Source organism: Nicotiana sylvestris, chromosome 2 (genome assembly GCF_000393655.2).
Source record: "Nicotiana sylvestris chromosome 2, ASM39365v2, whole genome shotgun sequence".
In the NCBI taxonomy this organism is placed as follows: Eukaryota; Viridiplantae; Streptophyta; class Magnoliopsida; order Solanales; family Solanaceae; genus Nicotiana; species Nicotiana sylvestris.
Window position 1 is genome coordinate 121,386,427 of NC_091058.1, and position 14,462 is coordinate 121,400,888.

Sequence of the window (14,462 nt, forward strand, 5' to 3'; positions counted from 1 at the left end):
AACACCCAATCCAAACAAATAGTGATTTTTGAAAACTCAAATTCGAATTCAAAGCTTTTTAATGGCTGTCAATGGTGGAATTGCTGCTCTCTTTTCTTTTGCTTTATATTACTGAAATTTGGGATTGAGAGACAGAGAGAGACTTAGAGAGAATACTCAATTCTTTGCAACAACATCCAATCCAAATAAACATTGTCTTTTGAAAACCTAAATTCGAATTCAAAGCTTTTTAATGGTTGTCAATGGTGGAGGGGCTACAGATTTTCGCTGGTTTTAGAAGAGCAACTAGTGGGTGATTGAAGAGGAAATCGTGGGGTATGGTTTGATACATGGTGAGGGGGTAGGATTTGGAGAGAGAAAGTTGGGGGGAGTGAGAATATACGGTAGAGTTAAATTAGGAGACTAATTAATACCATTAAAACCCCTAAAATGTACATAAATGATAATTAGATATATAAAAGGTAATTGTATTAAAAGTTAAGCATGGATGATAATATAGTTTACTATATGGCATAGGAAGGTAAAAATCCCAAGAATAATTACATTTATTATGATCTTTCTTGAATAAATCTTCCTCCAGAAATAGGGGATTGCGGGTGGAAACTAGACTTCGTATCATTTACAAACACAAAAACCTCTGAGATTTTAAAAAAGACGAAAAGCACTATCACCATTCCTTGAGTTATCTTCCCACTTCCGTGATTCTTTTAATACAATCAGATGCACTTTGATGCAGGACTGTTTATCCTTGATTTCTGAAGAAGGCAATAATCTGGTTATAGACGATATCTTTAGCAGTGATTCCAATGATGAAGTCCGCATGAGCGAAATCCTTGATATATTGAACATGCAGCTTGTCTACATCGTGGAACTTAAGATAATCAAGCAATGTCTCAACATCTTGAACATCGGATAGTGCATCTTGGCCTCCATAGCTGAGAAAGAGGGGTAGATCATGAGGGATGTTGGTCAAATTATACTTGGGAGGTTTGGCTTCACCATAGTGCGCCTGATTGAAGTCGTTGCTCCCATAGTCATATTTCGACAAGACACCATCTCTAACAGCTGCATGAATTTGACAATAGTTACAAGCAGTAGGGAAGCTTGATGCTCGCAGTATCAATAGTTAACATACTGAGTGGGTACTATTAATCATATTATAGTTGAATACTGGAGCCGATCATAACCGCTACTTAATTTAGAATTGATTGCCTGATTGATATATAGGAGTACCTAAAAAAAATGGATTTACTCTGAGACAAAAATGCACGAGTTGATGCCAGATTGACATATACTGTAGTTAATAGTTAACGTCGTGCATGGGTACTATTAATCATATTATAATTGTTGAATAAGCCGATCCTAGTTACTTTACTAGTTTAGAACTAAGGCTAGTTGATTGTCAGATTGATATATACTGTAGTACTTAAAAAATGGACATACTCTGAGACAAATGCACGAGATTCTTAGTTGATGTAGACTGGGGCTCGTTCTTCAGGAAATGCTCGACCGTGGTGGCATTTACACAGCAATTCTTTCCTACGTTTATACCGGGAAGTTATTTAACTTTGCACAGTGATCATAACAAACTACTCCATAAGTAAATTAAGAAAAAAATTAACTTTAAGGCAGATCAGTACCAGTAAGTGCTGTTATCAAGTCATAACAGTCCACTCCAGCTTGAGCACATAAGGCCTTGAGAAAATTGGATACAGGCTCACTACCACAAACAGTCAACAATTGAGGTAAATGGGGAAAAAAGGGAGAAAAAAAGGAAGAACAAGAAGAGCAAAGAACATTAGTTGTAGAAGGGTGAAGTAATTTTACCCCCTCGGATTGAATTCTGCTAGACCAAATATTGTAGTGATCTGTTGACATTGGAAACCATAAAGATCATCAAAACATCTAAATGTATGAATTCCTCTTAAGCTTTGCAATATGTACAGATAAAAGAAGTAAATTTACATTTTGCACTGACCTCGCTTACAAAGGCTCTAGCAGCAACTACACCAAGGGCAGTGGTCATATGGCTCAAATAAGCAACTGGGCTGAGCAAGGCTGCTGATTTTATCTTGTCTAGGTTTCTCCCTTCTGAGAAAGATGCCAAAGCTATCAAAGTTCCCTGTTAATTAAATATATTAGCCAGATCAGATCAGTTATTACACTATGATCGAACTGTTGTGTCATCTTCTAAAATTACCATTGAATGGCCAATATAGTGAATTTTCTGCCCAGTTTGTTGGAAGACAAGATCAATGACAGTAGGTAAGTCATGAACGACAAGATCATCCCATGTCCAATTCCAGTAGTCCTGTAAACCAGAATGAAAAAAGCTAAGGATGTGTTTAGTTGTGGTATTGGAGCAATTGATCCCTTCACAACATCCTGCATATAATACGATGTTTGGTTGACTGCATAAGAAAAAAACAATCGCCAATCGCCACATGACTAATGTAGCATCTGGTTAGTGATAACAGATAATACCAATATTAAGTTATGTGGGAACCTATGTAATATTATTTTATGAGAAGTAGTATGTGGAATAGGAGTACATGCATTCGCAATGTGGCGATTAAACTATGTAAAGACAACATATTCTTTTGAAGCAAGTAATTCATGTATGACAATTCCTTCATTACCGCATAAATAATTCATGCATTATAATTCCGGCATAAGTAGTAACTTAATCAAACAACCTCTTTTTGTTTGTTTTGTTCTCCACTTCTCCTCATTCTTTTTTAGCAGTTTTGCAAGCACTAAGAAAAAGTTTAGTTCATTGAGGTGGAATCGAAGGAGATACCGAGCTGTTAGGATCAAGAGTCACATGGCGACGGCTGTATCTGGTTCCCCTGATGTTGGAAATCCAAACATCGAAGCCATTATCTGCCAAGATCATCGCCGGTGATTGTTCTGGTGAATTCTGCAGCCATGTCACTCCATCCTGAAAAAACAATGACCAAATTTGCTTCCTTCATCCACAGTTGCAGTGAATTAAAATTGAAATACTCTTCAATTTATTGTAGGTTGTACTTCTTCCAACTTAATTGCTTGACATATTTTGATTGAAGAACTAGAAAGAAAGAATGTCGACAAACATACTACATAGTAGTATAAATTAATAAAAGTACCCCACAATCAACAATTTGTATCGAATTCGAGGGGGTAAAATTGGAATATGTTCTAGCTATATGAAAATGTCCATATTGTATCAAACAAAAAAGTTGAATGGAAGTACAATATTTGTTTAGTAGTGATAAGTTTTGCCTCATCAAGATGAGGTTAATTGTCACGAGAAAATTGAAAGAGTATCCAGTCGTACGAATTCACTGCATATAACAAAGCGAAGAAACAAACAAATCTGTGTTGCCTTCTCGTGAGTACTAGCCTACAATACTAGCCCGGCCAACATGTGAGTCTGCGGTTGACAAAACTCTGCGTATTTACGCACATTTTATGATTGGGTCCGGGACAAAATCAGGAATCTTGCCTTTTCTACGTGGTAAAGTTTAAATCAATTTGAAGAGGGTGGGAAATATTGCATATGCAATTTTAATGCTCTATGTTTGATAATTTTGTTCCCTCTATCACTAACTAATGACATTTTAATCTTTGTACAAAATCAAAAACACAGCGTAAAATGGGATTGATGGAATATTAAATTGCTTACACAATTCCACAAATAAAACCACAAAAAAATCACAATTAAGAAAATTTGAGAAAAAAAAGCTTATACTACAAATTGAGGAGATATATTAAATGGAAGTAAGAAACTGAACTCTCTGACATGCTTTCATTCAAGCACTTAATACCAACTCCAAGCTAAAACTTTTACGCTCTTTTATTATTCTGATTGATGAAAATATAAAAGGTAGGATCCAAATTTTCGAATATTGTGTTATTTATCGAGTGAGTACACTGAATAGATTGTGTAAGCTTAATCACGCGCGTGTAATAAAAATGCCCACTTTGGCAAAAGATTCGCGCATAGGACAATTGTGGTCGACAAGATTCCGAATGTTCTCGTTAAGCTTGTAACAGGATTAATTACCATTAATGTACTCCTATATGTAACAAAGATGATACTGGGGACAAGGTCCACCACTAACATGTCCTAGTATATTTTCTGATGGAGTAATTGATGTTTAGGCAACCATAATGGGGGTGTACAAAGGAAACCGACAAACCGCACCAATCCGATAATCCGAGTCAAACCGAGAAAAAAAACTCAATTATGGGTTGGTTTGATTTGGTTTGGTGTTGGAAAAAAACCTGACCATAATTGGTTTGGTTTGGTTTGGTTTTAACTAAAGAAATTCAAACTGAAACCAAACCAACCCGACATTACATATATATAAATTTTAGATATATTTAATATATAAATATACTTATTGCGATGTAATTTATAAATATTTCTTAAAAGATTTCATAATTTTATTTTTTGATGTATTATTTCAAGGTTGGACTTAGAACTTTTCAATGTTCCAATAAGTTTTATAGCCATTAATATTAGTAAATTAAATAGTGCTATAACAAAAGCCCAAACCAAAATCAATCAATACTAATGCTAACAAAAGAAATTTAATTCAATACTACGAACGGGAATGTGTTGAATATCTATTTTTTGTTTTGCAATAATTTAGATAAAATGCATAACCTATTTTTATTTTTTCTTTAGTGTTTAGTTATGTATTTAATACTCCCTTATTAGTCTACTTATTTTAGCATGACTTAGTACTCTTAGACTATATTTATTTTTATTATGGCTTTTTAATTAGCAATATTTATATTACATAATTTTATTGTTGAATATTTTAGGATAATGCCATGACATATCTCATATTTTGTATTATTTTCTTGGAAAATACTTTATAGAGTTGTATCTTACTAGGACTAAAGAAATTTTTTGAGCATAATTTATATGTTTTGTTCTACAAAGATTTTACCGAAAAAACCCGAATAACCCGAAAACTCGAGAGTGAAAAATCCGAGTTTTATTGGTTTGGTTTGGTCTTTAGATTTAATAATCCGACACAATTGGTTTGGTTTGGTAATTGTAAAATCTGAACCAACCCGACTTATGTATACCCCTAATCAATATTGTCTGTTTCACATTACAAATTTAGCTTTCTTATATTATATCCCATATATTTTATTCTTATAGCCTATTTGGCCAAGCTTCTAAAATCAGCTTATTTTGAATGAACTTTCTTTTTAAAGTATTTTTCAAAAAAGTACTTTTGGTGAAAAGCAATTTGTGTTTGGCTAATCAATTTGAAAAATACTTTTGAGCAGCAATTAATGTTTGGCCAAACTTTTAGAAACTACTTCTAAGTGTATTTTTTCAAAAGCTCTTTTCAATTTTCCAAAATCTCCTTCTACTTCTACGCAAAAGCATTTTTTTTTCATTCTATAAGTTTGGACAAATACCTCAACTTTAAGAAAAATACTTTTTTTTTAAGAAAAAAATAATAATTTTGGTCTTGGAGAAGCTTGGCAGGCTATTAAACAAATAAACCAAAAGCCCCTAAGAGAACTATGAAAAACCCTGCTTAATCCATTGTGAGGCATTAGTAATTACGAAAAAAAAAATCAATTTTTTCTAGCCAGAGAACAAAACCGTCAGGCAATTTTGAAATTAACTTCGATTTTTTATGATTAATACTGATCCTTCACTTATCATCTAATAACTTGGATCCGGTAGACTGCAAAATACGTATTAGAGGTTAAGCAAGTCTCACTCTCGTCCCTAAGCTCGAATTGTACTTGCTATTAGAAAATAGAAAATGAGAAGGGTAGCTGAATTATATAGTCACGCGTGTAACAGTAGTGAAATAGTACTAAAGCTAGCGTCATAGTAAGGTGCTTACCACAAGAACTCCGTGCTGCAACAACACTGGCGGCCGGTTCGCCCCACCACCAACTCCATCACGGCCTTTGGGAATCCTTTGCACGCTAAGTATGAAGCCGTCATCAGTTGTTACCTGAGATATGCAACAAAAAAAAAAAGGAACACATTAGTACATTTTATAGAAATCAACTCGTTTAATTGGCCAAGAGTTGGAGAACAATTGAATTATTGAACACTTGATTACCTCAAATTCCTGGCACTTATAACCATGTACAATGACGGCAGAGGCGCACATGCCAGCGCTATTATCATCAGTGATGAAGCCGAAAGGATTTCCCCTGCTAGAGCCAAATGCCCGATATGGTTGCACCACTAATATGACTAAGCTTAAAATACTAAGAATCGGGGAGTTTCGGGGCGCCATTCTTATATAAACTTAATTGGACGTTTAATTAGCTGAGTCGGTAGTGGAGAAGGGGGATGTATGCAGTGTGCACTGGAAAAGTTCTGAAAGCGAGGAAACGTGTGTGTATATAATATATATATAGGGAGAGATGGACAGAAGAGGGAGCGCTGTCCAAAAACAAACAAGGAAAATGGAGACAGTCTCTTGGATTTGTGGAATAGAGAGGTGGAAACATATTTTGGTCTTTTTCTGCTGGAATTTGTTACTCCCTCCCAAAAGAAGACAAAAATGAGGAGTTCAGAATAATTTGGTGTAATTCAACCACCAAACCTTCAATTTTAAAATTCACCTAGTAATTGGATATTGTAACTACCCTTTAAATAAGCTTCCATCTTTATAGTAAAAAAAAAACTTTTAATTTCATAGTTAAAAATACATGTTTAGCTCTTTAAGTAATAATGGTGCTATTCTTTTTGGTACTTAGAGAAAAGTACAGTATTTAATTTTGTCTTTCGAAGGGGAAGGGATTGAGGAGAAGAAGGATGGGATTGTAAATTGGTGGGGACTTCAGTAATTCTGGTGACAAATTGTAAGGGAAGATGAAGATTAATCGACTGGATCAGTAATGACTTTCTTAAATACATTATCAGATTAATGATTTCAGAATCCACTCTCATCAACATGATGAACAGATGAAGATCTTTCTACTGCCTTTTTTTTCTTTATTGAGAACAGCGGCAGTTTATTGGTTAAATACACTGATTAAGATGAAATAACATAAGAGGAAACAGAAATCTTATAGTAGTACAATCACAGTAACTTGCTTCCATGATTTTTCCTCTTGTTGTCATTTGGGACTTCGATATATCGCCCTGCGGAAGAATGAAGGGCAATTTTGAGGTTGGACAGACATTAAGCTAAATCTGTTTCTTTTCTATCCATTCTGAAGGAAGGTAATACAAGTTCATGTGAAGGCTAATTCTGTTTTGCAACATCACCTACTTCTAGATTCTAAAATTCAAAGAATCGACGAATTTACACTTTTATACAAAGGAAAGGATAACGAGGACAAGAAGCTTGTACATGAATGAGGCTGAGGGTTGCATTCATTTTGTGCTCCCACAACCATAGTGAAGTCAGCTAACTCAACTCCCACTAGAGACAGCAGCATGAGGGGCTCATGCCATGAGCAAATATTCCTGATGAGATGCGGTTGAATTTCTTGAATACCTCATGACTATGTAGTTGCATCAGATTTTTGATCTGCATCAGCTGTAGCCTGGACTTGAGCTGCATACTGCAGGTTCCAGAGGACATCCTCAAACGAGGGGCGGCTCAGTGACTCAGGAGCTATGCATTTGTTGGTGATGGATATTACAATTGACAAAGACTCTTGCGAGCTAGTGATTAGCACAGCTGGATCTACAATTCTGCGCCGACCATCTTGGCTACCAAAGGATGCCTGTCATCCAAAAAGAACATTCGACTGCTGTCACAGACGTTTATTCGAAGACCCAATAAAATTACAAATTTGTGACATGCTGGAGCCATAGAAAAATTCAAATCTTGTTGCAAAGATAATCTTGTGTCAGCTACAGAGTGAATTATGAGTGTTAAGTGAATTTTGGGATCTGTACTTTTAAGTTTATAGCAACCAGAGTCTTGAACAGGAATAACGTTTATAAGTTATCCCAAAATGCAAGAGATGGAAAGAAAGTTTGTGATCCACAATTTATGCCTACTGTCAATGACAAAGGAGTTGCATATCAAAATTAGCAGTCCCATACCATTTCATTAAGCAAAAATGTTTCTCCTTTTCCACTAACTATAGGACCCACCAGCGACTCCAGTAATATGAAACCAAAGTTATACACATCGTCTTCTTTCTTAGTCATGTGCCTGCATAAGAAAAAAATGCAGCAAAATTGAACCTTACCAACAGCTATAGTTGAGAATAGATGCCTCTGCTCGACATGATTGAACTGTCATTGAGAAGCATTTCCATCTATCCTCTAAGGGATGCCATAATCAGAAGAGGCAATAAAGGAAAATATATATCACAGTTGTACTAGGAATACAAGTAGCAAACAGACTACTCTGCAATTCTATTTGAGGAAAGAGTTGCATACCAGGAGTTGTAGCCATCTCCTTTTGCCTGAAAAAGGAAATCATCAGTATCAGATATTACACTGTCGCCATAAAACATATAACCTTGACCATCTGAATATCAATTTAACATACCTCAACTTTTTCACTTTCTTCCATAAGGATTGACATTCCATAATCACTAAGTTTTGCAATCTGATGCTCGTCAAGCAGTATATTGTTTGTCTTCAAGCTATTTCCATATGAAGGAGGAATTACGCCCGTGTGGAGAAAGTGAACAGACTTGGCAACACCAATCAGAATTGCCAACCTGTCTGACCACTTGAGGACCTTTCCTGGAGTAGTTTCTGCAAGTAAACATGATGATTTACACAAGCTCAACATGTACTCCCTATAGTTCATTGGACATATCAGGATAGATAAAAATGAATAACAACAAAAATAAAAATAGGCGCCAATGCATTTTGCAGTGGAAGTGTCAGCCCACAAACAATTCAAAGAAGATCATGTATATCTCCATAATTGTTTTGAACAGGTAAGTAATACATGTATAGCTCCATAAATTAACGAAATGCTAACATAGATTGCTTATATCTCTATAGATACTTGAAATGCTAACACAGATTGTTTCATCAAACTACACTAATTGCTTTTCACTTCGTTGTAAAATTTCAGATCTCAAGCTTGGATAAACAGAGGGAAAGAAACTACCCAGACGATCCTGAAAAACAAAAATACTTTTTTATTCAACTAGCATAATGTGCCGCCTCCTACTAAATGGAGCTTTGAGGCAGTGAGTCTTGAACAGCTGGTATTTGGCTTAAAGAGGCAAGTCAAAAATCATTAATCACTCTTAGTTGAAGTAAATGTAAAGTGACGTGAACATGAATATCAGTACACTGCAACAGTTGTGTTAATTTTCATGTATTGGATTTCAACAAGTACTTCATCAAGTTACTTTCTCCTTGCTATTGACTACATATCTAAAAGTACTCCTTCTCATTTTCTAGTTATGTTGGACAGCAGAAGCATGATTCATGAACTTTCTGAATTATCAAACATGAGCTCTCCACGATGAACTCATGTACAAAACAGAATTACCAGACTCGCATGTTCTCTTTGTTTGACCCCTCTGCTTATGGTACTTGATGACTTCTGGTGAGAAAATTATTGGTGCCACAAAGCAATGAATTCACGTGTTTCTCCTCCTACAGAAACTACCAGCAATATGCATGTACCTTTTGATATTCAATCAAGTATATCTGTATATGTCTATGCAAATGTTTACTGAAACATTTATACCACTGACCTGAAAGACGAGCACGCAAATTTCCACAAGGAATAAATTCATAAACCAGAAAAAGTCTGGGGACAGTTGAGTCATCTTGCACTCCACCATCAATGCAGTGACCCAGAAGACTAACTAAATGTGGGTGGCGAAACTTTGATAGTAAGTCCATTCGGAGTTTGAGGTTCCAACTAGTGCATCTTCTATAAATGATCAATTCCCTTACAGCAACATGGGTTCCATTCTCTAATTTTCCCTTGTAAATCTGAGATGGAGAGAAATGTTAAAGATGTTAACTAAACAAAATTGTCCATTTCTAAGCACCAAAAAGAAATGGCTTGGGACAACAAAAAGAGGGCTTGAAGAGGCATCGACTAACTGCACATGCACTTTACATAAGCGATGCAAGGGCGTTCCCATTAATATTAATTGTCATTAAGTTCAGTGGGTGCCAAATCAAAATGTGCATTGCTCTTTTCTTGACCACCATTATATGGTATTAAATTGCAGAGTCAAGATACATATATAAAGAATACAACATTTATGCACATAGACAATCCATCATAAATGGAAAAAAAGAAACTCTCTACTCCACTGCTTATCTTGGTGACTTGTGCATCCATTTCAGTGTCTGGTAAGAGTTAGTATGCATCATATGGATGAGAATTTATTTTAGCAAAATAATATACTTTTCCGAAAAACATACGATGACTATTGAAAGGATATATGAAAGGAAACAATATCCTATGCCCTCTCCCCACAATTAGTTAGGAAGCATAAATAGTTTCAGAGAAGTACTTTTCCAATGGAGCCTTCACCGAGTAATGCTGATTTATTAAAGTTTTCTGTTGCTTCTTTCAACTCTTCCATGGAGAACACCCGATATGATGGGGCACCTTGTGATCCTAGTGCTGCTGCTTGAGAAATGATTCCTGAGGTAAAATAAGTTAAAGAAGCTCTTATCAAATCCAAGAAAAAATTGAGTCGACTGATGGAGAAACATTTCACCAGAAAATCTGCCTTTTTAGAGTTGAAATTGAAAATGACATCAAATTACAACTTACTAGCATTTGCCAGGAGCTCAGCGGAAATATTAGGTTGCGCATTATCTTGCACTACTTTGGGAAACACGTACTGATCGACATTGTGATGTGCATGCTGTCTTCTACAGAAGATGAGAAGCACAGCTGCCAAAAGCACCACAAATATTACAGTTCCCCCAACAACACCAACCAATATCGCTATCTCTTTTCCTGTGTTGTGTTTCTTTGCCAAATTTGATTCTTTGCAATATGGCTCCGAATGCTGATATTGGGTACCAACAGACAAGCAATTTCCACTAACCTTAACAATTCGCTTATCTGAACTGGCGTTCAAGCAAGAAGGAACCATACCAACCAGTCTATTATCAGAAATATCAACAAAACCAAGTTCACCCCCACAATTGAGATTTTCAGGAAGCGAACCGTTCAGAACATTAAATGCTAAATTCAAGTAACTAATACTTGGCAAAGAGAACAAATCAGCAGGGGGCATTCCAGTAAGAGCATTATTCGACAAATCTAGGTGTTGAAGTTGATTCAATTTGCGAAATTCTTCAGGGATCTCACCCGAGAAAGCATTATTGCTAAGCAGAATAGTTGTCAATCCATGTGGCAAGGGTGGCAGTTGAGAATCCAAATGATTTTCTCTTAAATCCAATAAATGCAAATTAGACAATGCACTTAAATCAGGTAATTCACCAGAAAGTGCATTGTGTGACAAAACAATATCAGCTAGGCTTGTAATTTTAGTAATTGAAGTAGGAATTTGACCCTTCAACCTGTTATTCTTCATGCTTAAAATAGTAATATTTGGCAACAAATCCAACCAAGCAGGGAGAGTATCATTGAAAAAATTGCCATCTAATGTCAAAGTATGAAGCTTCACAAATGTAGACATCTCAAATGGAATTGAACCATAAAGAAAATTTGAACTCATATCCAAAACTTCGAGATTCGACAACCGATGAATTTTAGCAGGTAAGGGTCCCCAAATGCCTAAAGAAACCAAAGTTAGAACCTTTAAACTACTCAACCTTGTCAAAGTGGTAACAAAAGATTCAATGGAGAAATGTTCGGATAAGGTATTGTTTGGAACTGCAACTCCATGAAATTCGTTGACTTTAACTAGCTTATCACCCTTGATTTTGAGCTCAGTAACAGAGTTATCCTGACAAATAATGCTCATATTCAATGTTGAACCCAAATTGCAAAAGTCATCATTGTAATTTTCCCAAACATCCAGCTGCACTGGATATTCTAAGTGCTTTCTTAACTGAAGGAGAATTTCAGTTTCATAGGACCTTAACTGATGAGTATTTTGGATCAAGAAACCCCACATGAATAAAACTGTGACAAATACCTTTAACCACCCCATTTAACAGTCTTCTTCAAATGGAGCCTAGAAATGCAAATCTTGAAAAATACCCATTAAGAGAAAAAACAAACAAACAAGCTAAACTGAGTATCAAAGGAATGTTTTTCTTTTTCCTGGCAGAGATATATTGAGAGAAGAGAAAAAGATAGAAAAACAAAAAGAATAATAAAGCCACTCTGGGGTCAAGCCAAGAGAGAGCTCTATAATGAAGCACTAATAAATGGGTATTTGTACGGCTAAAAAGGTGGAATCAAAAGAAGAGAAATGTTTATATAATGGAGAAGTTGTTGGAAAAAGAGTACCCGACAGAAGAAGGCATTAATTGGAACATGCATTCAATTCAGAAGATGAGTGAGTGGTCTATCGCGAGTTTCCTGAGGCCTCTGCCATTAATGGTGACCGTCCGTCCGGTTCGGTTCTTTCTGAAAATGGCTCTTATTACTACTGGTACTATTTTCACTCTTCCTCACTCCAGTACTGTCCTCAATATAGTTTACTCTGTGTGACAGTTTTAAATAGCTAGCAAAAGAAGGTTTGTTTGGCCTTTTAGCTGTTTCAAAAGTAATATATATCACTACTAGGGAGTATCACATTATGTTTTGAGGATTTTGTTTAATCATCTTATTCGGACTCATACTTGACTAATTCAAATTCCTATCATAAGATCAAATAAGAAAGACATTACAAGAACAATAATTGTTCGGTATAATCTGCAAGTGAAGTCAAGAAAGGATAGCGTATACATAGACCTTATTCCTTCCTTGTGAAAGTAGAGAGAGTGTTTTCCGAGAGACCCTCCGTTCAAAAAAAAAATATAGTCACAATATAATTGAACAGAAATACATCAATGAAGAAGCGATGAAAAAAATAAAGCAATAACGAGAAGCAATAACAGCATAATAATAAGACAACGGAAGCAAAAGAGAAAACATGTTAGTAATAGAGATCTACGTATTAGAAAATACGAGAGAAATGATGACAATACATGTATGAAAAAGAAATACGTTCTGCGACCTACTAACCTTATACCTTAATTTTCGACTTTCACATCCTCTTATCAAGAGTCATGTTCTGCCTAATGTGTCATGTTCTGCCTAATGAACTCTCCCCTAATATTTTTTTTGCCTACCTCTATCTCTCCTCATGCCTACCACGGCCAACCTCTCGCACCTCCTTACCGTGGCATCTGGGCACCTCCTCTTCACATGCCCGAACCATCTCAACCTCGCTTCCCACATCTTGCTCGCCACAGAGTTCATTCTCACTTTGTCCCAAATATCTTTATTCCTATCTTATCTCTCCTAATGTAATACTTCAGACTTTAGATAGAGTCCCACATCGGCAAAACACAAGAGAGATGTTGGGTATATAAGTTAACAAGCCCTAGACCCTAGTGAAACGTTTTAAACCCGTGAGGGCCTAGACCCAGAGCGGACAATATCACTAGCGGGCTGAGCTGTTACAGATGGTATGAGAGTCACTCTTGTGTGTCTCACATCGGCAAAACACAAGAGGGATGCTGGGTATATAAGTTAACAACCCTTAGACCCTAGTGACCCGTTTTAAACCCGTGAGGGCCTAGGCCTAGAGCGGACAATATCATTAGCGGACTGGGCTGTTACAGATGGTATCAGAGCCACTCTTGTGCCAGCCTTGCCGATGGTGAGTCAGAGTTCAACTGAGTTTAGGCAAATCCCGGTTAGGTGGGGCAAACCTTGATGTTGAGTCTAGACGAATCCCATGCGGTGGGGCAAACTTCAGCGAGGACACTGAGTCCATAAGAGGGGGTGTATGTAACACCCCAAACTTTAGACAGAGTCCCACATCGGCAGGCTGAGTCAGAGTTCAACTGAGTTTAGACAAATCCCGGTTAGGTGGGGCAAACCTCGATGCTGAGTCTAGGCGAATCTCATGCGGTGGGGCAAACCTCAGCGAGGACACTGAGTCCATAAGAGGGGTGTATGTAACACCCCAAACTTTAGACAGAGTCCCACATCGACAAAACACAAGAGAGATGCTGGGTATATAAGTTAACAAGCCTTAGACCCTAGTGACGCGTTTTAAACTCGTGAGGGCCTAGACCCAGAGCGGACAATATCACTAGCGGGTCTCCGCATGATACAACATAATCAATCTAACAACTCTATAGAACTTACATTATGGGAACATTATCTATGAGATAAGTAAAGACATTATCTATGAGAAATTTCTCGGATTCTAAACTTAGATTTGAACTTTTAATTAAAGTGAGAATTAGCTACCCCACCACATCTCCTGAAAGCATTGAAAATTTGCATTAATTAAATTACCACAAATTTCACACTTGAAAAAGAAAAGTAGAGTTGGAGAACTGTTACTATTACTACTAGTAGTTTTTTTAGAAGATAGTTGGTTTA

General features: G+C 36.4%; 2 protein-coding genes across 2 annotated transcripts; both read right to left on the reverse strand.

Moving 5' to 3' along the window:
* Nucleotides 1-453: 453 nt before the first annotated feature.
* On the reverse strand, nucleotides 454-6,356 carry LOC104213643 (triacylglycerol lipase 2-like). Its single transcript, XM_009763171.2, has 9 exons — nucleotides 6,093-6,356; nucleotides 5,868-5,981; nucleotides 2,801-2,941; nucleotides 2,201-2,311; nucleotides 1,979-2,122; nucleotides 1,828-1,868; nucleotides 1,641-1,720; nucleotides 1,444-1,539; nucleotides 454-1,065 (listed from the first exon to the last, which is right to left on the reverse strand). The coding sequence occupies exons 1-9, from the start codon at nucleotides 6,270-6,272 to the stop codon at nucleotides 743-745; spliced, it is 1,230 nt and encodes a 409-aa protein (XP_009761473.1). The 5' UTR covers nucleotides 6,273-6,356; the 3' UTR covers nucleotides 454-742.
* Nucleotides 6,357-7,058: 702 nt separating this feature from the next.
* Nucleotides 7,059-12,599, reverse strand: LOC104213644 (probable inactive leucine-rich repeat receptor-like protein kinase At3g03770). The gene is made up of 7 exons (XM_009763172.2): nucleotides 10,713-12,599; nucleotides 10,447-10,580; nucleotides 9,670-9,913; nucleotides 8,496-8,707; nucleotides 8,384-8,409; nucleotides 8,042-8,153; nucleotides 7,059-7,716 (listed from the first exon to the last, which is right to left on the reverse strand). Exons 1-7 carry the CDS (start codon nucleotides 12,064-12,066, stop codon nucleotides 7,492-7,494), a joined length of 2,307 nt encoding a protein of 768 aa, XP_009761474.1. The 5' UTR covers nucleotides 12,067-12,599; the 3' UTR covers nucleotides 7,059-7,491.
* Between the last annotated feature and the right edge of the window lie 1,863 nt (nucleotides 12,600-14,462).